Source organism: Diabrotica virgifera, chromosome 3 (assembly GCF_917563875.1).
Source record: "Diabrotica virgifera virgifera chromosome 3, PGI_DIABVI_V3a".
In the NCBI taxonomy this organism is placed as follows: domain Eukaryota; kingdom Metazoa; phylum Arthropoda; class Insecta; order Coleoptera; family Chrysomelidae; genus Diabrotica; species Diabrotica virgifera.
Window position 1 is genome coordinate 243,836,156 of NC_065445.1, and position 25,965 is coordinate 243,862,120.

The 25,965-nt window shown below is 32.7% G+C and overlaps 1 protein-coding gene across 7 annotated transcripts in view; it reads right to left on the reverse strand.

Moving 5' to 3' along the window:
* LOC114328265 (copper-transporting ATPase 1) overlaps positions 1-25,965 on the reverse strand; it is a 204,074-nt gene that overhangs the window by 12,571 nt on the left and 165,538 nt on the right. For 5 of the 7 annotated variants that reach the window (XM_028277069.2, XM_028277075.1, XM_050647283.1 and 2 more), the window contains 3 exons: positions 23,670-23,911; positions 23,173-23,434; positions 13,626-13,774 (listed from right to left, as the gene is read on the reverse strand). In XM_028277069.2, the coding sequence (XP_028132870.1) occupies positions 13,645-13,774; positions 23,173-23,434; positions 23,670-23,911 (634 nt within the window). In that variant the 3' untranslated portion in view covers positions 13,626-13,644. Of the gene's footprint in view, positions 1-13,625; positions 13,775-23,172; positions 23,435-23,669; positions 23,912-25,965 lie in introns of those variants that run through there. The other 2 variants (XM_028277071.2, XM_028277070.2) reach the window with 2 other exon arrangements.

The window sequence follows — 25,965 nt, forward strand, 5'->3', positions numbered from 1 at the left end:
TACCAACTCTCTACGATTTTTTTCCAAAAAGTTATAGCCTTCGACATTTGACCTCTTGGGATAAACAATTTATAATATCTAAGCCACAAATTCGTTAATCTGGCTTTACAACTTTTTTTATGTTTAGAATTGAAAGATCTTCATTTTAAAGCTTTAAAAAATATAAAAAAATGATTTGTACAATAAATAATGCAATTGTAATAAACGCCCATTTTGGACCTTTCGCAGGCTGTTTTGCAATAACCAATAAACGAAATTAGACTTACCATAGCTCAAATTGTAGGTTTTTTAATTTACTACAACTTTCTATTAAAAAGTTTTTCTCTAAAATTAATATTCTAAGCTGCAAAATTAAAAATCTTTAAAAATTGCAAATTTAACAAATGAAAATCGCAATATAAAAAAAGCGCTCAATATTTTTGGTTACATTTTAGTAGAAGTTATTCCTGGCATCGTCCTTTACAATACCTGATAGGTTTCAAAAATTCCTGAATTATATCACGTTTTTTCACCCACAGCCTGGGGTAATATTGTTTATTATACGGCGATCTCTGCTGTCTAGACCAATTGCGTGAGAATGCGTGAGCGAGAGAAAATACTTAAAATTAATTTTTTTTTGGTGTTATGTCAAAACCCTGAGAAATATTATGGATGAGCAATTTATTTTTATACAAGGACTTTACTTTTTGAATAACGCTTTTATCCGTCGGCTGCAATAAAGGTGCGCAGCCTAGAGCATTGTCAAGTACGAGTAAAGCTTTTATGGAACCATTCACTAAATAAATCTCTCGTGACTCAACTTTTAAATTGATTCTTGTAGTAGACTGCCCGGCAAATGGTTTTAAAAGCTCTGGGATTTTTAGATTTACCAATCACTAACAGATCCAATTTGTGTGTTCCAGTAGCATTATGCATAAATGTGATTCTATTCTTAATCGCTTCTTTGAAGGATATGAATGTTTTGTCAGGCAATGGTCTCCGACACAGATTACTACCGACTGCATTATAGATTTGCTCAGGAAGAAGATTCAGTTCTTTTACTTTGTCTTTAAATACCGGATAAATAGCGGCACTGCAGATTCGTTGCAGTTTTTTACATGTTCATAAAGTTAACAGACAGATACCAATACCGATTTTTAAATTTATATAGCCACCCTACACTAGCACGAAAATCATCTTTCTTTGTATTTTTTTTTATAAAATTGACGAGATTTTTTATAAGACTGTCTTTGCTTTCACAATTTCTAGAGATACATAAATGTGTTTGAAACATTCTTGCATGAACCATATGTATACAGCGTTTTCTATCTTTGGATATTCACCAACTCTTATGTTTTACTATTAGGCCTGGATCTCACGTACCAAAAAAAGTTGATTAATAGCAAGCTGAAAATTTGTTAATAGCTTAACGGTGTCTAGTCGAACAAACTTTAATGTACGGGAACACTGGAACAGGGGAAGTTTTAATTGTGGAACAGTTTAAAAATTTGGAATGTCAGATTACGTAAACGTCCCATGTATTTTGTCGGACAGAATATCCAATTGATTTGTTACCCTTTCATTAAACTGTCCTGCAAAAATCAGACTGCTATTTATCACCAACTGGGCATTTTAATGAGTGGAACACGTAGAACATGTCAAATGACAGGAATTATGACAGGTGACAAATAGCAGTCTGATTTTTGCATGAGAGTTTAATGAAGGGGTAACAAATCAATTGGAAGTTATGTCAGAAAAAATATATGGGACATTTTAGTGGTCTGACGTTCCAAATTTTTAACCTGTTCCACAATTATTAAAACTTCCCCAGTTCTAGTATTCCCGTACATCAAAGTTTATCGGACTAGACACCGTTAAGCTATTAACAAATTTTCAGTTTGCTATTAATCAACTTTTTTTGGTACGCGCGATCCAGGTCTATATTTCCAAGATTTAATCATCTAGACGTGGCCCATTATATTTTTATGATTTTTTTAAGATCGTTTATAGTAGCACGCCCAATTTATTATTATTTTGCCAATTTGCACATGTTTTCTCCGCTATCTAACTTCTTTAAAACGTTCATTTTATTTTTCAAAGCTAGACTCTTGTGTTTTCGTTTACTTGACATTTTTAACTACACTCCTGGCCAAAAAAATTGGGACACCTTAATATTGACGTCATCTTCATCTTGGAATGTCCATGTGTGTGTGTGTGTGTGTGTGTGTGTGTGTGTGTGTGTGTGTGTGTGTGTGTGTGTGAAAAAATGGCTTGGATGCGAGTCCGTTAGCCACAGATTTTTATTTTATTTTTACCTCAATTTATTAGTTTTGTTATATTTATACGTATTTCACTTAAATGATTATTTTTGTTTCTTTCAAGTAGTTTATGAGTAATTTAAATATTTCCATTTTATGACAACTTAGTAGATATTCTATACTAATTGGAAAATGAACTTGTGTTTGTCGTAAATTGTAATATAATTGATTTATATATCTCTCGTTAATTTTGCATTCCAAGAAAATATGGTTTAAATCTCTAATCGAAACATTATCACAAAAACATACTGATGAATTAATTATTCCTAATTTGTGCAGATTTGGCAGGTTATATTTAAATATGTATTCAGGTGGCGGAGGAAGTTCTTGATGTAAAGAAAAATATAAATTTTTTGACATGCTTGTAATATTTTTCCATTCTTTTTGGAATGTCCATAAAATCTTAAATAGCGAATGATTTTCATTTGCCGCATTAAATCTTCTGGTTAAATTGATTATTATATTTTATTATACAATCTATGATAACATTAAATATTTCACACTGAAATATTTCGTCAGGCTCAAAATTATCAGTCGTGTCATTACATAGGCCCAGGCAAATTATTAAAAAATCTCGCAGGCTTCTTGCGCCGTTTTTAGAATAAAACAATAAAATATATTTCAAAATAGAGGTAAAGGTCATATAAAGTGAAGAGCAAAAAAACGGAAAAAATTACGTCTTTGGTCTGGTCGACGCTGGGCCCCTTACATCGCCGAGACCCGGTAAAATGTACCGGCTGTACCCCACTCTCGGCGGTCCTGTGTCTTATTAATAAAAATTGCTTAGTCCGAAGTTAGTCTGGAACTAGTTAGTATGAGATTAAGCGAGTACTAACTTCATTTTAAGAGAGTCAAATAAACATGGACTATGGTCTGTTTTTAAACCAAGAAGAGTAATTCAAATTTTGCGAAAAAGAAGAAATATTAAGAGAACCTCTCTTTCCTTGTCTAAGGAATTTGAGAATAAGAGACTTTGTTCTGAGAAGGTGCTACCTGGTGTTTTTATATTTCATATTATTTTTTTTATATATTATATCAACTGTTGCACCTTTTGAAAATCGGCATTTGACTTTAAATTTGCCTTCTAATTCTTCTAAATAATTTTCCTAATTTTGTATATTTTAATCTGTCTCACAAGAGGAATTTCGTTCCGCAGATTTCTATCCTCATTTAATTCGTCTATTAATCTTAAATCATTGATAAAACAATCTCTATTATAGACTAAGAGCCGCTATAGGTGAAATTTCTTAATCATTTTAGGCACGATGGGACCCTATAACTTAAATAGTAGAACCTAAAACAAAACGTTTGAACACTGTGCCGTCACTTTTCAGTGGCACATGCGTCGACAGTGGCGCATCAAACTTTCCACTTATGGACGGGATAAATAAATTAAAAGTTAACAGAACTTACTAACAGAATTAAATTTTTTTATTTTTTTAAGTTCTATGTGATTAACACATAGGACTCATCGTGATTTTAACCCACCACCCCCTTCCCCCTGCCCCCACCATCAAAAACTTCATTTTTCGTTTTTATTTTTTTTTTGGTGGAATGCAAGCAATTTTAAAATTTCAAAAAATTCACACGCATAGTTGAGGCTTTTATAAAACATGCCTATTTTTTATAGACCCATAGGTAGAGCGTACATAACCTCAAAAAATTAAAAGAAATTTTTTTTTTTTTCAAAAAAGCGTATAACTTTTTTTGAGGAATAGCTGTAGGTCTAATTTTTTCTTAATCTTGTGTGTTTTATCAAACACTATATTTTTAATTTTTTTCAGATTTTTCCGTAAGTCTCCCCACCTTCAAAAATCCGAAAAACTGTTTTTTGGGGGATTTTGGGGGATTTTCTCTATTTTATAGACTTCATAATATATCAAATCAATTTTGTTTTTATAGGTTATATATAACTTGAAGTAACTGAGTTCTTTAGAATATTGTTATGACAGTTCCGTAGATTGTTCCTACATAGAAAGAGTCCCTCGACGTGAAAGAAGAAGTAGTCACGTACGAGAATATTCTGGATGTCATGGAATAACCCAGAAATGTCTGGTGACATCTAGAACGTCAGAAAACTATATAAACATTATGTGTTTGACATTCTATAGTTCAGTTGTATTTGAGATTTTGAGTATAAAAAGTTGTCAGTTTGTTCAAGTTGTTAATTGTATTGGAGTTTGAATAAAGTTACTTTGAAAAAGTTGTAACATTGGTGACAGCGGTGGGATTTAAGAGATATTGAAGAAGATATTGAGAATTGTTTATGGTAAATACCAGATCATCTAAAGTTGAGAAGGAAATGGATACATCCGGACCACCAGCATGGTTTTTAAAAATGAAAGAAAATGAAGAGAAACGTAGGCAAGAAGAGAAAGAAAATGAAGAGAAGCGTAGGCAAGAAGAGAAAGAAAATGAAGAGAAACGTAGGCAAGAAGAGAAAGAGGAAGATAAAAAGCTTAGAAAAGAAGGGGAGGAGAGGCGTAGACAAGCAGAGGTAGAAATTATGAATAGTTTGTCCCAAATTCACGAGCATTTTCAGTTAGAGGTAAGTCGAATTACTAATAAAATAGATATATTAGAAGAAAAACAAAACTGTTTAGATAATAAAATAGAACAACAACAAAATTATTTAGAAAACAAAATAGACCAACAACAAAATCATTTAGAAAATAAAATAGAACAGCAACAAAACGATTTAAAGCAGCAACAAAACGATTTGAAATATAGTTTAGAAAAACAAATAGTAGAGTTAGCAAACAAAATTAATACCCAAGCTTCTTTATCTCATATTGTTTCAGTTACTAATGTCGAATCCGAACAAACAGCCCTTTCCTCTTCCATCGTTGATCCAGGCATAATTAGAAGTAGCAAAATTTTAAAACCACCCACGTTTGATGGCCAAACAGCGTGGGAAACTTATCGTTTCCAATTTGAAGCTGCAGCTAAAGCAAATGGCTGGACTGAAAGAGAAATGGCAGCTTCCTTGGTGGTGTCGCTTCGAGGTCAGGCAGCAACCGTCCTTCAATTTCTTCCTCAGGATTCACCTAGTTATGACTCACTTGTTCAAGCTTTAGAAACAAGATATGGCCAACAACATCTGAAGCAGGTTTTTCAAAGTCAGCTTAAAGTTCGGTATCAAAAACCTAACGAGAGCCTACAAGAATTTGAAGCTGATATTAAAAGATTACTACATTTGGCATACCCTCAGGCACCTAAAGATTTTCTTGAACAAATCAGTATACAGGCATTCATAGACGGACTGCATGATATCGAAATGCAACAGGCTCTCCGATTACAACACCACAAAACGCTAAATGGAGCACTAGTTTCAGCCCAGGAGTTTGAAGCGGCTAAAAGTATTTCAAGATCTCGCCCAAGATTAAAAGAAATAAGATTTCGAGAAGATGAACAAGTCCCTACCACAGATAATCAACAACCTATTTTGTCCCAGATGTTGAACATACTCCAAAATCTTCAACAAAATCAACAAAAAGCTCAAAATCAAAACAGAAGATGTTTTAACTGCGGAAGAATTGGACATTTGCAGGTCAATTGTAGAAGTGGATCCCAAGCGAGAAAAGAAGAATACAATAATGATGTCAGAAGGTCGCCTAGATCGACATCCAGAAGCCCATCATATAGTCCTACTAGAAATATTAGTAGAGATAGGTATGTAAGAAGTCGATCTCCTACAACTGACCACAGATATTCAAACAATAGCCAGGGAAACGAATAAAAGTCGACACTAAGGGGCGGGCGTCGGCTGAATCTAATAAAAGCCCCCAAATTCGCAGTTATACTTTCAACAAAAATGAACAGAACTTATTACTTAAGGGCTACGTTGACAATCAAAAATGCACTTTTCTTATTGATACCGGTGCAACAAGATCTTTTGTTCGCAAAGAACTTCTGAACAGAAAACTACAGCCATGTAAAACAAACTTAGTTCTTGAAACAGCTTCAGGTCAAACTATTCCAATTCATGGAGAAGTAACGGCGACCATAAAGATTGGCAACACCTTGATAAAACACATATTTCTTGTAGCCGATATTAAAGATGAATGCATTCTTGGAATGGACATTATGCAAAACAAATTTATCATAGATCTTCAAAATAAAATTTTGTTTATTGAAAATGAAGAAATAGTCCTAAATTTTGAAGAGTCTACACCTCAAGTAAGAGTTATAGTTAGTGAAGATACAGAAATTCCTCAAAATTCTGAAAGTATAGTCCTGGCGAGACTGAGTCAAAAACCTGAAGGTTTACATTTCGGCGTTGTTGAAAGCGAGGAACTTGTTAATGACGGAATCTTGATAGCCAGATGCCTCGTGAATGTAGATGAGATAATTCCAGTAAGGGTTGCTAATTTGTCCAAAAAGCCTTTTAAGTTGAAGAAAGAACAACAAATAGCACTCTGTACGCCAATAGAAAAAATAATCAAGTGCGAAAAGTATTTGAAAAAGAATACAGCTTTAAGTTACCAAGTTGACGCTAACCTGGCGAAAGAACTGATCAAAAATGGTGATCCCTTAACAACTGAAGAAGTAGAAAAAGCTAATGAATTTATTAATGAAAACTACGACATTTTTGAATCCGAGAAATCTACAGGGCGTACTAGTCTAGTTCAACATAGAATCGATACTGGAGATGCAAGACCAATTCGTCAAGCCCCACGCAGATTACCGTTTGCTAGACAAAAAGAAGTTGAAAACATAATACAAGACATGATAAATTCCGATATCATCGAAGAAGCTTCGGGCCCCTGGTGTTCACCAGTAGTCTTAGTAACTAAGAAAGACGGATCTACTCGTTTTTGTGTAGACTACAGAAGATTAAACCATGTTACACAAAAGGACAGTTATCCATTGCCACGAATAGATGATACACTAAACACTTTATCAGGTGCTAAATGGTTTTCGACTCTAGATTTAAAAAGTGGCTACTGGCAAGTAGAAGTACATCCTGATGATCGAGACAAAACAGCTTTTTCAACTGGCCGTGGTCTCTACAGGTTTCAGGTTCTACCATTTGGTCTTTGTAATGCTCCAGCTACGTTTGAACGCCTGATGGAAATGGTTTTAAGAGGACTTACTTGGAAAACATGTCTAGTATATCTTGATGATATAATGATTATGTCCAAAACCTTTGATGACCATCTGAAAAACTTAAGCGAGGTATTTGAAAGACTGCGAAATGCCAACTTAAAGCTTAATTATAAGAAATGTTCACTATTTCAAAGAGAAGCGTACTATCTAGGACATATCGTTTCAGCAGATGGAATTAAAACTGATCCAGAGAAGATTTCAGTTATTAAAGATTGGCCTAAACCAGGAAATAAAAAAGAAATTAGAAGTTTTCTTGGACTCTGTTCATATTACCGAAAATTCATAAAAGATTTTGGCCGCATCGCTAAGCCTCTTTATCGACTAACCGAAAACAACATTGAATTTGACTGGACACCGGATTGTCAAAATGCCTTCGTAGATTTAAAAAAACTACTTACAACAGCACCTATCCTAGCCTATCCACGAGAAGATGGAAAATTTCTGTTGGATTGTGACGCATCTCAGCATGGTATTGGCGCTGTTTTATCACAAGAACAGGAAGGTGAAGAAAAAGTTATTGCATATTTTAGTAAAACCATAGGAAAGGCAGAAAAGAATTATTGCGTTACCAGAAAAGAGCTCCTAGCTATTATAAAAGCCCTAGAACACTTTCATACCTTCCTTTATAACAGAAATTTTACAATCAGAACAGACCATAGCGCTTTGCAGTGGCTAATGAATTTTAAAAAGCCAGAAGGACAAGTGGCTCGATGGATAGAGAGACTCCAACAGTATAACTTCGACATAGTACATCGAAAAGGGCGTCTCCATAACAATGCCGATATTCTTTCTAGGCGACCCTGTTTAGAACGACAATGCCAGTACTGTAAAAGACTTGAAGAAAAAGAGAGCGTAACTGAAGAAATAAGTCTCTGCATGACCACGGTTGAACAGGAAGAAGATAATGATCAGACTTCCCTGGAAAACATTAAGAAGAGTCAAAAGAAAGATAATGACTTAAGAGTCATACGAGAATGGCTTAGAAATGGAGTAAGACCTCTTTGGCAGGAAATATCTAAATATAGTCGAATTATAAAGGCGTACTGGGCTCAATGGGAATCTTTGCATCTTTCGAATGGTCTATTATATCGGAAGTGGGAAAGTCCCGATGGAGTACGTATAGTTCAACAAGTGGTACTGCCAAAATCACACATTAAAAGTGTGTTGCAAGAACTTCATAGCAGCCTGTCTGGAGGACATTTTGGGGTAAAAAGAACACTGGCCAGGGTTCGAGACAGATTTTATTGGATCAATTGTCGCCGAGATGTAGAAGAATGGTGTAAGAAATGCGACTTATGTAACGGTAGGAAAGGCCCTAGAACAAGAAGTCGTGGTAAAATGGCACAATATCTTTCCGGAGAGCCTTTTGAACGACTTGCAGTTGATATTCTCGGTCCACTTCCAACGACAGAGAGAGGTAACAAGTACTTAATGGTTGCAATGGATTATTTTTCAAAATGGCCTGAAATTGCACCTCTTCCTAATCAAGAAGCGACGACTGTAGCAGAAGCATTCATAACACACGTCGTATCAAGACATGGAGTTCCTTTAGAGTTGCATTCTGATCAGGGACGAAATTTTGAATCCGAATTATGGCAAGAATTAATGAAAATCTTGGGTATTAAGAAAACTCGAACTACGCCTCTCCACCCACAATCGGACGGAATGATCGAAAGACATAATAGAACTATTTGTCAATACCTCTCAATGTTTGTTGCTGATAATCAAAAAGATTGGGATACCCTAATACCTCTATTCCTGTTAGCCTACAGAAGTTCTGAACATGAAGCAACCGGTTATTCTCCATCAATGATGATCACCGGAAGAGAAATGAAGCTTCCTCAAGATCTTATTTTCGGAAAATTGCCTACCTGTGAAGAAGAACCTTCATCCCTGACGTACCTAGAAAGCTTAAGAGAAAAACTGGAAAAAGTCCACGAATTTGCTCGTAAAAGTTTGAAGCTTCAAAGTGATAAAGCCAAGTCCAGGTTCGATGTGCAAGCTACAGGGACAACTTTCGAAAGAGGTGATCCAGTATGGCTATACAATCCCACACGCAAGAAAGGACTTTGTCCGAAACTTCAACGAAACTGGGAAGGCCCGTACACCGTCTTAAAGAAAATAAATGATCTGGTCTACCGCATCCAGTTTTCAGCGAGAAGTAAACCCAAGGTAGTTCACATTGAGAGATTAGCCCCATATCATGGAACTGATCCACCCTGTTGGCTTCAACCAGACCCTGATAGACCAGTTATTCGAGGCGAATAACTATAAAGGAGGGAGCAGTGTTATGACAGTTCCGTAGATTGTTCCTACATAGAAAGAGTCCCTCGACGTGAAAGAAGAAGTAGTCACGTACGAGAATATTCTGGATGTCATGGAATAACCCAGAAATGTCTGGTGACATCTAGAACGTCAGAAAACTATATAAACATTATGTGTTTGACATTCTATAGTTCAGTTGTATTTGAGATTTTGAGTATAAAAAGTTGTCAGTTTGTTCAAGTTGTTAATTGTATTGGAGTTTGAATAAAGTTACTTTGAAAAAGTTGTAACAATATTTAAAAATCAGAAAAACACGTTCAAACCCCCCAAAACCCCCTTAAAAAACAGTTTTTTGGATTTTTGAAGGTGACTAACGTTACAGAAAAATCTGAAAAAAATTAGAAATATAGTGTTTGATAAAATACACAAGACTAAGAAAAAATTAGATCTGCAGCTATCCCCAAAAAAGTTATATACTTTTTTTCAAAAAAAAAAAAAATTTTAAATTTTTTTGAGGTTATGTACCTACAGGTCTATAAAAAATAGACGTGTTTTATAAAAGCCTTAACTATGCGTGTAAATTTTTTGAAATTTTAAAATTGATTGCATCCCACAAAAAAAAAATCGAAAAATAAAGTTTTTGATGGTGGGGGCAGGGAGAAGGGGGTGTTGGGTTAAAATTACGATGAATCTTATGTCTTAATCACATAAAACTTAAAAAAATGTAAAAAAAATAAATTCTGGTAATGAGGGAGGGTATTTTTTAATTTATGTATCCCGTCCATAAGTGGAAAGTTTGATGCGCCACTGTAGACGCATGTGCCACTGAAAAGTGACGGCACAGTGCTCAAACGTTTTCTTTTAGGTTCTACTATTTAAGTTATAGGGTCCCGTCGTGCCTAAAATGATTAAGAATTTTCACCTATAGCGGCTCTTAGTCTATTACCAATAATAATATAATAATGTTTATATAAAAGCAAACAAAAGCAAACTATTTAGCACGTTTGTAAGGTTATTAATACAAAACGTCAAGTTAGTCTCGGTCTAAACCTGCTATTTCCTCGGATGAAATGTTAGTCCGAGACTAGAGAAGGTTTAGCTTAGTCCATCGTTAGTCGCAGTCGCTGTTCATTAATAGTCTGGGCAGATTATCGGTGAATAGGCCATTTTTGGGAAAAGTTATTTACTTATTGCTGGAATCGAATCTTATGATTCTATATATTAATAATATAGGTATGCAAAGTCCACAGATGGTGTGCTACTTTTTTTTATAACAAAATGACGTCGAAAATCGTGTTTTTTTCAATTTTTGCTCTATAACTCCAAAGATTTTAACTTTACACCAAAAACACCCAAATAAAAATTCACCGTAATTAAATTCTGCATAGAAACGTGTTTTTCCCGATTTACTTCGACGAAAATTTTCCCCGGAAAATGCGGGTTTTTCCAACAAAATTTTTTTCAACTAAAATTTTAGATAAGTAATTGTTTCTCAATAATTAAATAACTTAGTAATATAAAAGCTCTTTTCGCATAGATTATAATTCCAGAAGCCGATGGAAATTAAGCGAACAGTTTAGCAATAATTGAATTGTTAATTAAAAATTTACGGTCGCTATAATAACCACAATAATTATGATACATAAGAATAACTATGATTTTTGTATAAAAAGACACTGTACCTATCTAACGTAGTTTACAGAATTGAAATTGGACTATTTAAACGGCCTAAGGAATATTTTAAAATTATAAACAATTTTTTGGCTTATAGACAAATAGAATATCTCGGGAAATATTAAATTAAATTAAATCATGAAAACGGTATTGGAAAAAAATGGCAGGACGCTTCTTTTAAAAGAAAAAACGTTTAATTGTGATAAGTGGTTCCTGAGATACAACCGGTCAAAGTTGACCGTCATTTACGGCAAAGATATATAAACAATATGATCATAATTTTCAAACCCTCACCTTTTTATTTTCGTCCTCTTTCTCTACACCAATTTTCATATCTTTAAAATACTCATAACATATATTATTATAATAAAAACTATCGACATTACGGGTGAAAATTGACAAAAATAGCAAAATTCCTATCAAAAATTAGGTTGGAGAAAATGTAATCTCAAAGTTCAAAATCGGTATACGTTAAAAAATGCATTTTCTCGGCTTCCCATGAACAATTTTCTTCATTCTTTTTTTGTTCCAAATAACTCGAGTAGCGCCATCTAACTAACGCGTTATTAAATGTCAAAGTTGCTTTTGTTTTGTTATAATAAATTAATTTATTTATTATAACAAAGATTTTTAATTTGTTTAAATAAAGATTGTTTAAATAATTATACAAATTTCAAATGAGAATATTTGTGTTTTAACGTTAAAAGGTACACTTGTAGTAAGTTTATTTAAAAAAAGTCTGAAACTGGAAAAAATATGTTGTTTTCTTTTCTTATAAATAAATTAATCTATTATAACAAAACAAAAGCAAGTTTGACATTTAATAATGCGTTAGTTAGATGGCTCCACTCGAGTTACTTGGGAACAAAAAAAAAATTAAGAAAATCGCTCCATGGGAAGCCGAGAAAATGCATTTTTTTAACGTATACCGATTTTGAACTTTGAGATTACATTTTCTCCAACCTAATTTTTGATTGGAATTTTGCTATTTTTGTCGATCAGATAGCTCAGTGTGACTAGCAGCTGACCCGCACTTCACTTCGCCGTGAGGTACGAGAGTTCAAGCCCAGCCCAGGCCATCGGAAAACAAAAAGGCTAACGCGTCAGTATAAAATTCTAAATATGAATCTGGCGCTTAGACCTGAATATGCGGGCATCTGATCGACCTATGAGGGAGCAGTACGGCAAGGGATAAGGGCTTGCGGCTCGGTGAAACTCCCCCATAGATCCCTACCGAAAGGCGTTGACGCCTAAGAACGGTGTATAGTGTATATACACATACATTTTGCTATTTTTGGCAATTTTCACTCGTAATATCGATAGTTTTTATTATAATATATGTTATGAGTATTTTAAAGATATGAAAATTGGTGTAGAGAAAGAGGACAAAAATAAAAAGGTGATGGTTCGAAAATTATGATCCTATTGTTTATATATTTGCCGTAAATGCCGGTCAACTTTGACCGGTTGTATCTCAGGAACCACTCATGACAATTAAACATTTGTTCTTTTCCCTCGTAACAAAATTTCTGGTAAATAACTTTTCCTTGTATTTTGCTAATTAGACCAGAGTATAATAGGAAAAATGAATGTTATTGACTCTGACTGAAGTTAGTCGGAAGTTAGTCCGTGTTTATTAATAAGAGTGTAAGTGTTTGAAAATTTTCTCTGGCTAGCGTGTGTTTGAAACAAGAACTTACTAAAGAACTCAGCTAAAAAAGAGGTGCCAATGTTTCACTTTTCTTTTTCTTCTTTCCCTCTGAGTAGTTATGTGTGAGCCATCACAGTGAATGGTTGCAATATTGGAATTTTTGGTTTTTTCTTTCTGTCCTTATTGTATAGGTGCAACTCATTTATGTAATCAATCAATAGAACCCGTTATTTGTTTCCACGAACTTACTATTGAAACATTGAAATCTCACATGGCAAATTCTCGTAAACTCAACATATATTGTTATTAAGAAAATAAAAAGGTAAAGTGTGCGTTTTAGTGCTGTTAGTGCTTGTAATTTATTAATATAGTCTTTTTTGTTTCTTTTTGTAATTGGTTTGAACGAGTTAATATTGTGGTGTATTTGCTCGTCCAACATATAAACATACAAGCATAATCTTGTAACAACTATTACATTCTTATTCTATCTACACAAAACAGCTAATCGGGTGATGGTTTTTGAAAAACATGCTATATATACATGCTTTGTTAACAAATACGTAGCTGGTGCAAAAAATAAAAAATGGACAGGTTAGACGAACACAAACATATAAAATAAAAAATACAAAAAAGAAAAATATTGTAATATTAAAACAGGTGTATAAAAACAGAAAAAGGCAAAGCAGAAAATGAAAAACATAAAGGAACACTGTACTCTGTACTACTTACTACGCTTTTGTTTATTACATTCTCTTGCAATTCTTGTACAGAGAATTTTCTGAAAATTGTTGAAAATGTATAAAATCCTAACCGATTATATATATACAGTGTAAATTTCTGGAATGAGTATTAAAAACATATTTAATATCAGTCATCTATCACAATTTTAGCTACCACTGATCTATTAATCTATAAATATTTTTATTATTTTACTTAATTAGTTCTGAAATCAATATTATTTGCAATTAAAGATTCTGCCTGTATTGTGACATGTTGCAAAGGCAAACATTATGGATGTGTAAGTTGGAGCAGGCTATAGGTCTTGGGCCCACACTTAAGAAAAAAATTATTACCACAGTTATTCATGTCACGTCGGACAACTTTTCTATTTCGGAAAATTTTCGGGAGGGAGACGTTTCGTAAATATATAGGTTTCTAAACTTTGGTGCATCCAACAACTGTGGTACCCTTAAAAATTTGTCGAACAATACTACCAGTTAATTGTAAATATTTTTATCAAACAATCTTGCAAAAATCAGCTGTATGAAAGAATTATACTGATTATTTCATTCATAGGAGATTCTGACCAATAGAAAGCTACAGAAATCTAAATTAAATAGACAATTTTTGATAATTTCCCGTCGTCAAGTATATTACGTCAGATGCCCTTCGTTGCTACGAAAAAATACATTCAGTGACATTAATGACAATTAATGTTTTAAAAATTATAAAAGTATAAATGTATCATATAATATAAATAATATAATATAATATCATATAAATAATTATCTTCTACTTTAAAATGTATCATATGTATCTGAATTGCCGATATAAATGAGTCAAATTAAATAAATTATTAGAAGAATTTTTTTACTAAGCAACAACATTTTTGTTTATATTAATAGTATTTTGTATTTTGACAACGGCACCCGATTTGGGCGTCGAAACGTTAATAAAAATCATTTTTTAATAATATTGTGGCTTATTTCCCATTCTAAATAGTTAAAATTATAAAAGTGATGACTTTCAACCGTCAAATTAATATTTATAACAACTGTTTGTTTATATGTACTAATTTATACTTAGATATACAGGGTGTAACAAAAATACAGGTCATAAATTAAATCACATATTCTGGGACCAAAAATAGTTCCAATGAACGTAACTTACCTTAGTACAAATATGCACAGAAAAAAAGTTATAGCCCTTTGAAGTTACAAAATAAAAATCGATTTTTTCGAATATATCGAAAACTATTAGAGATTTTTTATCGAAAATGGATACGTGGCATTCTTACGACAGGATCATCTTAAAGAAAAATTATAGTGCAATTTGTGCCCCCATAAAAATTTTATGGGGGTTTTGTTCCCTTAAACCCCCCCAAACTTTTCTGTACGTTCCATTTAAATTATTATTCTGATACCATTAGTTAAACTCAATATTTTTAAAACTTTTTTGGCTCTTAGTATTTTTTCGTAAAGGCAGTTTTTATCGAGTTGCAGCTTCTTTTATAATATGTTTACATAAAAATTTTATGGGGGTTTTGTTCCTTTAAACACCTTAAATGTTTGTGTACGCTCCAATTAAACTATTTCTGCGATACCATTAGTTAAACAAAATGTTTCTAAAACTTTTTTGCCTCTTTGTATTTTTTCGAGAAGGCACTTTTTATCGAGATATGGCTTCTTTTTAATACTGTTCAAAATATACCTAAAAATGTAAATCATACATAAATTTTCATATTATTACCAAGTCTCCATAATCGTACTTAACCATATACAAATATGTGGTGGATTTGACAAATATTCAAAATATCTCGATAAAAACTCACTTTTCGAAAAAGTACTAAGAGCTAAAAAAGTTTTAGAAATATTTTGTTTAAGTAATGGTACTACAATAATAATTTAATTGGAACGTACACAAAAGTTTGGGGGGTTTAAAGGAACTAAACCCCCGTAAAATTTTTATAGGGTGTCCAAATTTCTCTATAATTTTTTCTTAAGATGCTACTGTCATAAGAATGTTATATGTCCATTTTCAATAAAAAAACTTTAATAGTTTTCGATATATTGAAAAAAATCGATTTTCAATTTGTAACTTCAAAGGGTTGTAACTTTTTTTATATGCACATTTGTACTAAGGTAAGTTAGGTTCAATCAAACTATTTTTGGTCCCAGAATATGTGGTTAAATTTATGACCTGTATTTTCGTTACACCCTGTATAAATTACAATAAATTTTTTTTTAACAGTTTTATTCATGAAATAATCGCAACAAATTGCACTCGATCTCTAAAATTAATATAGAATTTTAGAGCTCTTGTGCAATTACTACTGAAAATTCTCAGATTGGACAAACTCAGCCTCCACACCGTTTGTGCTTTAAAGACGAACTTTTTTTCCGTTTTATTTTAGTAAGTTTATGTCACGGACTAGTCAACATATCTGTAAGTTTGTAAGTTAATTTATTGTTACATTTATTTCTAAAGTTGAGCTAGAATAGGATTTTAAGGTTTTTTCCTTTAACTATATATTTTTTTTGTACTCTTGTTTATTATTATTTTGTTTTTCTCATTTACAATAAATACAATTGTCCTAGTTATACGTTCTTTTTAATTTATCTTTAGCTTTAGTGGAATTATATGTCTGCTCATTTTTCTCCTTAATACCTTTGCCATCTACAGTATTTCTTTTGAGGCACAATATTGATATTTCGATATTAAAGCAAGAGCTCTTCTATTTACGATCCTGCACCTGTGCTTGTACATCTCTAATCCAAGATCTTTCCAAGATTTTTGGACACTTGGTTAACCCAATTGTTAACAATGGGTATAATTTTATTACTCTTTATGATGCACCCCTCATATGTGGGGACTATACGTGGATATGTGCGTCCACTATAGAGTCATAAATGATGGGTTTTTTTTTGCAGAATATTTTGATAAAAATACAATTTACTGGTAATATTTTCCGACAAATTTTCAAGGATACTTACTCCAGTTGTCGGATGTGTATTGGGATTCACAGCATCTCTTAGTAACCATCTTATTAAGGGCAAGACTAATTCTTTTAATATTTAAATGTCCTTGGTAAACGAATACGCGTTGTTTATCATAAACATGATTGACCTATATTACTATACAAGTGTATCAGTTATCGATAATGCAAGGTCAGCTGTAGTAGCAAATATTATTCTTTATTTATAATCAAGTTGATTCAGCATTTATAATACAAACACTTTCACTTTTTATATATACCAAAACATAAACAGGGGATTCCACATTCGACGTTCTAAATTCATTGCGTAAAGATTAATCATGGGTATTTGAGATCCCAGCGGGTAAACATCACAGCGGATAAATATTTAGCCACCAACTCTTTACCGTAGTTACTTCAACTTATAAATAAATGAATATACTGTGAGTAGTGTTACTTCATCAACCCCTATAGTAGGGGGTAACCACCCCTTAACTATCTGAGATGGTTCAGATAAACAGGAACCACCATAGATGCACCAAAGTTTATAAACCTCTATATTTACGAACCGTCTCCCTCCTGAAAATTTTTCATATTAGAAACGTCCAACTCGACATGAATAACTCAATAAAAAAAAAAGTCTCATGAAGGAGGTAATAATCTTTTGTGTGGGCCTATACAGGGTGTTAAATAATGACAGTTTGCTCTATAAACGTATGTCCGCAAATGCTTCGTTTCCAAGATACGGGGTGTTGAATTTTTTTTTCAAACTGCGAATTTTTTATTGCTCTAAGACCTTTTAAGCTATGAAAATTAAATTTGGTAGATTTCAAGAGGTAGTTATTGCGCATTTTTTGGCAAACAAATAACAATTTTATATTCATCATTGGCGCGCCTACGGATAATGGTCGGAATTTTTTTAAATAAAAAAAAATTATCCCCACTGGAATATTTTAAATTAAAAATTATTTTTGCATTTCACGTTTAATTTATGATAAAGAACTTTTCTTGTCTTTTTTCATATGGTGCATCGTTTTTATGCAAAAAAATAAAACATCTTCGCGCGTATTTTTCATTTCGTAATACGTTATCAAGAACTCTCCAATATAATAATGCCAACCTAGAACAATAACAGAAAATATTTCTAAAAAGATTTTAACTACGCGCAAGGCTACAACAAATGTTCAAAATTACCACCTTTAAAGGTGACAGAGTAATTTTATACTCACCATTGACGCGCGTACGGGTAATGGCCCGATTTTTTTACAGAAAAAAATAGTACGCCACTGAGATATGTCAAATTAAAAATAATTTTTGAATTCCTCGTTCAATTTACGACAAAAAATCGTTTTTGTCTTTTTTTCATATGAGGCGCCGTTTTTATGCAAAAAAATAAAATATCTTAATGTTTACAAAGTATTTGAAATAAGTTTCTATGCATATCGCACCTTGAAAACCATATGGCAATAACTGCAATTTTTTCATGAAATGACCTTTGAATGCAGTCTAATAGGAAAAAAAATCTATTTTTTAATGCTATATAGCAGCATCTGCAAAAAAATTTTAAGTTCGGCACCAGAAAGATACATCCCTATGGCTTTTATCAAAAATCGATTCTTCTTTTTATACCATCAGGCATTATCTGCAGTTGATGCTCTACGGTTCTAAAATTGGAACAAAAACTTAGATCTATATGGCAATATGTGCAAAATGTGACCCACGCCCGTAAAATAAAAGCGAGATGTACTAAGGAAAAATCTTTTGAATGCAACAAAACATACGAGTGCTGCAGAGAGTTTTCATTGCAACACTGGAAATAAGCGACAAGACTATAACAAATTAATATACAACGTCGTACTGCAGATGGGTTTATCCCAAAAGAAAAGCGAGGAACTCATAAGAATGGAAGAAGAATCAACGAAGTCTTGAAACAAAACAAAATGGTTTACATTGAGTCCATCCTTAGAGTGAAATCTCACTACCTAAGGAAACAAACTACCAGATAATTCGTCAGCGATGACAAAACTCTTGCTGATATTCATCGCGATTATATAAAATTTTGCACAGAAAAAGTTTCGGTGTTCGGAAATTACGCTACGATGATAACCATATTTCACACAGAATTTAATATACACTCCTTTAAGCTTAAAAATACCTTTGCTTGCTGTGAAAAAGTTACAGAAATTAATTAGATAAATCGACATTAGAAACAGTCTATAATACTCACCGTCAGGAAGTGGAACTCAATAGGAAAGAGAAATAAATGACTTAAAATCTGCAAAATCCAAAATTGCATCACTGCTTGTTTTGATTTAAAATCATTACTACCGACGCTTTCAGGCAAAGTCTCTTTATTTTATTACAAAAGCAGATTATCAACATTATTTAATTTCACAATTTTTTACTGGACCACAAATGCAGGACACTTCTGTCTTTGGTTCAGGCGAATTGCTAATCGTGATTCAAATGAAATAGCGTCGTTCCTGTTACAATTTCTGAGGAACCATGCCAGGGAAAAAAAATAATATTATACTCAGGTAACTACTGTGGGCGAAATAAGAACAAGTATATATTGTCTATCTTTATCAATATGCAGTACAGAAATTGAAAACATACCTAAAATTACCCACAAATTTTTGATAACGGGTCACTCCCAAAATACGGTAGATAACGTGCATTCTTTGATTGAGAAACAAAAAAAGGCTTTAAAAGACGACCAATTTACGTGGCTGGAAATCAGGTCTTCTGTCGTCTGGAATGACATAAGATGAACTAGGTGGAGAAGACATCTAAAAATAAGTTTCAGGTTAAGGCAAGCTTTAACGATACAGAGTTCAGAACCATTAATATAAGGCAAAGACAACGAGGGATGGTGGCTAAGATGGAACTAAGTCAAGCATATTCGCATCCACCAGGAATATGCAATCTCAAAAAACAAGATGTAGACTCTCATTATGTAAGGCTAATGTTATTCAAGAGCACTATCATAGGTTTTATGCAGATTTACACGTGACCAATGCAACAATAGAAGACGAACAGACAGATGATAATATGCAACACTTTGATTAAGTGTTAACACTAAAAATCTGTAATAAATAAGTACAATCAATAAAAAACCTGTTATTTGATATGCATTTTTACTGCGTCATTTGCGAAAATTGATATATTTTTTAAAACCATATGGCCGTATGTGCTAAAACACCTATTAATTTTAGAAAATTTTATGTACTTCTTAATTCATATAAAAATAAGCAAAATTAAAGACAATTATACCAAATATCAGGTTTGTAGTTTAATTTTTGGAACTACAGGAAATAAAATTAATTTTACAAAAACTTAAAATGCTCATAACTCGATATTATGATTTTTGCAGTTACTGCCCTATGGTTTTCAAGGTGCGATATTTATGGAATATACAGTATTTCTCATGATCATCTTTCAGTGCGTCACAGTTTTTCGATTTCTTTCTAACGCATTAAATTGTATGTGACAGAAAAAAAGGCACGTCGGTGATTACATTTCGTCGGTGACATTTTTATAACATTTATTCTAGTTATTCTAGTTGTCGATAGATGGCGTCATAATAAAAAAATAATTTTTTTTTATTAGATAATAATATTACAAATATAATCTGTATAATTTATAAGACTATACAAATCAAAGAAAATACCATTTTATAAATGCAAGAAACACATTTGATTTGTTTTTATTCCAAATTGAAAATAAAATGTGACAACTGTCAGATTTAACTAAAAAGTCATGTTAGAATAAATGTCATAAATGTGTATTATCACGGACTTACCCTTTTTCCTATCATTTGTTACGCACTGAAAAATGATCATGAAAAGGACAATACCTCGAATAATTTGTAAGCGTTAAGATGTTTTATTGTTTTGTATAAAAATGGTGCCGCATATGAAAAAAAGCGAGAATGATTTTTTGTCGTAAATTGAACGAGGAATACAAAAATGATTTTTAATTTGACGTTTCTCAGTGGCGTACTATTTTTTTCTTTAAAAAATTCAGATTATTACCTGTACCGACGCCAATGGTGAATATAAAATTATTCTGTCTCCTTTAAAGGACGTAATTTTGAACATTTGTTGTAGCTTTGCACCTAGTTAAAATCTTTTTAGTAATATTTCCTGTTATTGTTCTACTTTGGTATTATTATAATGGAGAGTTCTTGATAATGTATTAAGAAATGAAAAATACGCTCGAAGATGTTTTATTTTTTCGCATAAAACGGTGCACCATAGGAAAAAATACAAGAAAGGTTCTTTTTCATAAATCAAACGTGGAATACAAAAATTATTTTTAATTTGAAATATCTCAGTGGCGCACCATTTTTTTCTTTAAAGAAAATCAGACCATTACCCGTAGGTGCGCCAATGATGAATATAAAATTGTTATTTGTTTGCCAAAAAATGCGCAATAACTACCTCTTGAAACCCACCAAATGTAATTTTCATATCTCAACCGGTCTTAGAGCAATAAAAAAATTGACAGTTTGAAATAAAAATGTCAACACCCTGTATCTCGGAAACAAAGCATTTGCGGAATTTGTAGAATTATCCCTTAAAGTTTTTCACGCTTATTTACTAACACCCTGTATATAACATCTGATATACATGGTGATAATGCAGATCCCTAATTTGATGACGGGTGTTAAGTTGAATCTGGTTCTAAGGCCAGCAAAGATTTAGATCAGAAGTGATTGTCTGGTTCACGTGAACCAATATCTATTAAACGATAAAAATAAATACACATAGTACATGTGTTGCAACAAAAGTGCATAGAAAATAAAAAGTCTTAAAACTAAATATGTAAAAATAAACAAAGATATTTACCAATGTGTAGGTTAAATATTTAAATAAAATAGATGAATATTATACAAAAGTTTCGCTTTTTCCTTTGATAACATATTGAATATGTTATATTTTTTTTAGATAAGAACAATACCATATTTTTATATCAGAAAATCTAAAGATACTCATAGCCAAAGCAAAATTTATATCGGTTATTCCATTGTGATTATGGTTACATTTTTATATAAAACGTCAAAATCATGAGCTAGTTTGTCAAATATTTATATTATGGTGAATTGCAATTGTAAAAAAAATGAATTATAAGTAAAACGAATTATCTTTCCTCGACGTCTACGTTTATGTGGAATGACCGATATGTAAGCATATGTTACAGTGAATAAGCTAATTAATTGTGCTGAAAATATCATTACAAAAATAAAATATAAGTTAAATATAAAAAATAAAGGTAATCCGAAACCACAGCTTAGAAGAAAATACATATCGCTCATCCGAAAGAAGAGTGACACAACTCAAAAAATGCATAATTCCAATTATCTTGTTAAATTGATTAAAAAATTCTATACTTTTAACAGGAAAAGTGTCACATAGATAGCTACTTCCAAATTCATAAGATCGCGGTAATGTGATTGATTATTCATATTCAAGTGCCATAGCTTTTTTCGTTAATTTTTAAAAAATTTAACTAATATTTTAAAACAAAAGTGACATAACTCAAAATATTGTTCATTTTTCTTTATTAAGAGGAAACAGTAGCGATCAACAGGTAGCAAAAACGCGTTCCAAGATTGCGGCTGTAATTTTGAATATTTTTTCGAGATATTTGGCACACGTATTCGTAATATAATAAAGAATGGCGGTACAGAGCCCAATTTGAAAAATATATTAATATGTGGAAATTACTCTGTAATTAAATACAATATTAAAAAAACGAGCCTGTACCGCCATTAAGAAGAACAAAAAAAATACACTTTCTTCAAATAAACTTTTTTATCCGATGCCCAGATTTTGTGTCATTTTGGAACTACTAAAATTTTTTATTTCATTAGTAGTTCCACAATGACACAAAATCTAGGCATCGGATAAAAAAATTTATTTGAAGAAAGTGTATTTTTTTGTTCTTCTTAATGGCGGTACAGGCTCGTTTTTTTCTAATATTGTATTTAATTACAGAGTAATTTTCACATACTAATATATTTTTCAAATTGGGCTCTGTACCGCCATTCTTTATTATATTACGAATACGTGTGCCAAATATCTCGAAAAAATATTCAAAATTACAGCCGCAATCTTGGAAAGCGTTTTCGCTACCTGTTAATCGCTATTGTTTCCTCTTAAATCAGCTATCATAGTTTTTTGGTTTTGTCTGTTACACAATTAGAAACACTCAATTATCCATATTCTTAATTTTTAATTTATAAATTTTAGCAGTTACTATTTAAAACTTACAGTTAAATTAAGATCTAAAAAATCCATATTTGTCTCCTGAAAAAAGTTGTGTTTAGATTTGTGATTTGTCTTCCGAATGAGCTACATATATAGCAATGCAAGCAATTGTTGATATTTTTGAAAAGAATTCCAGAAATCTACTGCAATATGAACTTTGAACTTAATTAAGTATATACAATCCACCATATATTCCTCTATTTGCTATACCTTGTAAATTTGGACGAACTCTCAGTGATATTATCGATATCGTCCAATCCTCTGTGAATCGAAATCGTTTCCAAATGGTCGTTGTTTTTGGTGGCTAAGTATTCGGCAGTTTCAAGTTGTTCTTTGGTCGATTTCTTCCACATTTTAAGTAACAAACTCGAGCCTACGACGGAGACGGAACTTAAGGCCATAGCGGCAGAGGCCATCCATGGAGCCAGCATGAATCCGATCATGCTGAAGGCGCCGGCAGCTAAAGGTATACCTAAAAATATGTTTGGAGATATAAAATTTGAACAGTTTAAATGTTTAACCATTGTTTATATAGGGATAGTTGGTCAGCCCAATAGGAAAATTTGTTTGATTCAAATTGAGACAGTCACCAGATGTCCCCACAATTTCTGTCAGGGTCGCAACGTCAAAATGCATAGACACCAAGTTGGATACGATCCTATTCATAACACCCCAACTCGTATACATATTAAGAAACAGTTTCTCACCTAGAATATTATAAACACTAGCAAAGAAGAAATTTAGCCGTATCCTGTTGACAGTCTTCCTAGATAATTCCAAACAAGCTACGACGTCCAAGAGATCATTCCTCATAAGTACAACATGAGCCGCTTCTACAGCAACGTCAGTACCGGTGGCAATGGCCATACCGACATCTGCTTGAGCCAGAGCTGGAGAATCATTGATGCCATCTCCTACCATACACACTTTTATTCCTTTGGCCTGTAACCTAAAAACAGTAAAATAAGATTATGAAACAAATTTACTACTTTTCTTCGAATAGCAGAATCGGAAAATAGATGAAATTAGTGATAATAAATTGTATGCTTTAGAAATGGTATGGGAACTAGGGAAGCATTATTCGGTATAAATGTGCTCATGCAAAGAAATCTAGACATGAAGCAAGACATGTACACATGCTTTACTGATTTCGAACAAGTATTTGACAAGGTCAAATACGACATACTAATTAATATCTTAAAACTGAAAAACCATGACAGCTGCAACATCATAGTAATTTAAAAGCTCTACTGGAACCAGAAAGTCAAAATAGGAATTGAGGATCAAATGTCGGAAGAAATAGAAATTCTTCGGGATGTAAAACAGTGCTGTATATTGTTACCAGTGCTGTTTAATATATACAGCGAAACCGTCTTCCAAGAAGCTTTTGGAGGGTATAATGATGGGATTATCATAAATTGTGAAATCCTTAATAATATAAGATATGCCGATGACACTGTCAATTTACTTCAACTCTACAAAGTCTGACAAACATACTGGAACGGTTGAACGAAAAGTATACCATATATCGTATTAAAATAAACTTAAAGAAAACAATATTCATGGTCATTACAAAACATCAAAAAGACAACGAGACACTCCACATTAATAATACAGGGTGTCCAGAAACTCTACCGACAAACGAAGACAGGAGATTCCTCAGATTATTTTAGGACAATTTAACTCAATTTATCTGTCTGAAAATGCTTCCTATCCCTATTCCACGAACATACGCCTGTTTTGGATTACTTCGACAACGAATATTTTACTGTACAAAATAAGAAGAACGAAAGTAAATTGCAAATTACATTGTTGTTTATTGGAATAATTATTAGCGCCATTTACTTTCGTACTTCTTATGTTGCACAGTAAAATATTCGTTGTCGAAGTAATCCAAAACAGGCGTATGTTCGTGGAATGTCCCATAAATGAATTAGAGCTATTTGAAGATGGGGTCTGGTAATTTGTTTTTCTTAAATATCTCCAGAACTCTTCTATTTAGAAAAATGAAAATTTTTCTATGACCCTTTTCTATGAAAATTTCCTATGACTGTTACTAGAAATTCACAATGGATGGAATCGATTTATCTCTAGAAGATAAATATGTGTACCCATTTTCGTTTTTCCAACTAAAAGCGTTCTGGAGGTATTTAAGAAAAACTAATTATAAGTCGCCATCTTCAAATAGCTCTAGCTCCCTTCGGAACGGACTAAGTATGTAGGTGAATTTGGTTAAATTGTCTTAAAATTATCTGAGGAATCTCCTGTCTTCGTTTGTCGGTAGAGTTTCTGGACACCCTGTATAAAGATAGCAAATTAGCTTATAGAACCTTATTTGTGTTTTGATTGCTAAACAGCGTGACTTAATAAAAAAAATTACAGGCACTCGTGGGAGTGCCGACAGAAGTGAAAACTTCTTATAGTATACAGGGTGTTTCATTAATAATTGTCCAGGGCCGGCGATAACGGGTCTGCAAAGGATGCAGTGCAGGCGGGCGCCCCCTCTTGGAGGGCGGCAAAATGACCTTTTTATGGCTGGTATTATACAAAATACTACTTATATGAAAATTAAAGGGCGCCTATGCTAGTTTTGGAGGCGGGCACCTTGTACCCTAGCGCCGGTACTGTAATTGTCCATATAGTAACTGGAGAAACCTTAGCACAAAATACGAAAATTTAACCTAAAACACTTAAATAAAATGTGGTTCCATACTGAGTTACAGGGTGTTTTATCTTAAATATTAAAAATTATTTTTGTTCAGCATTTAAAACTATTCGACGTATCCTTTTCATAATTGGCAGAAAGTACGACTACTACACGCACTACTAAATCATGATAAGCAAACGTTTCTAGCTGCTACCAGAGGCGTACGACAGGGGATGGTGAGTGGTTGACCCTTCTCAAATTCTACGCCACTGGAGAAATTACTATTTTAGTGCCATTTTTAGATTCTCCAATACTTTCTACGTAAATAATATACTCTTCATTGGTAACGATAAAGT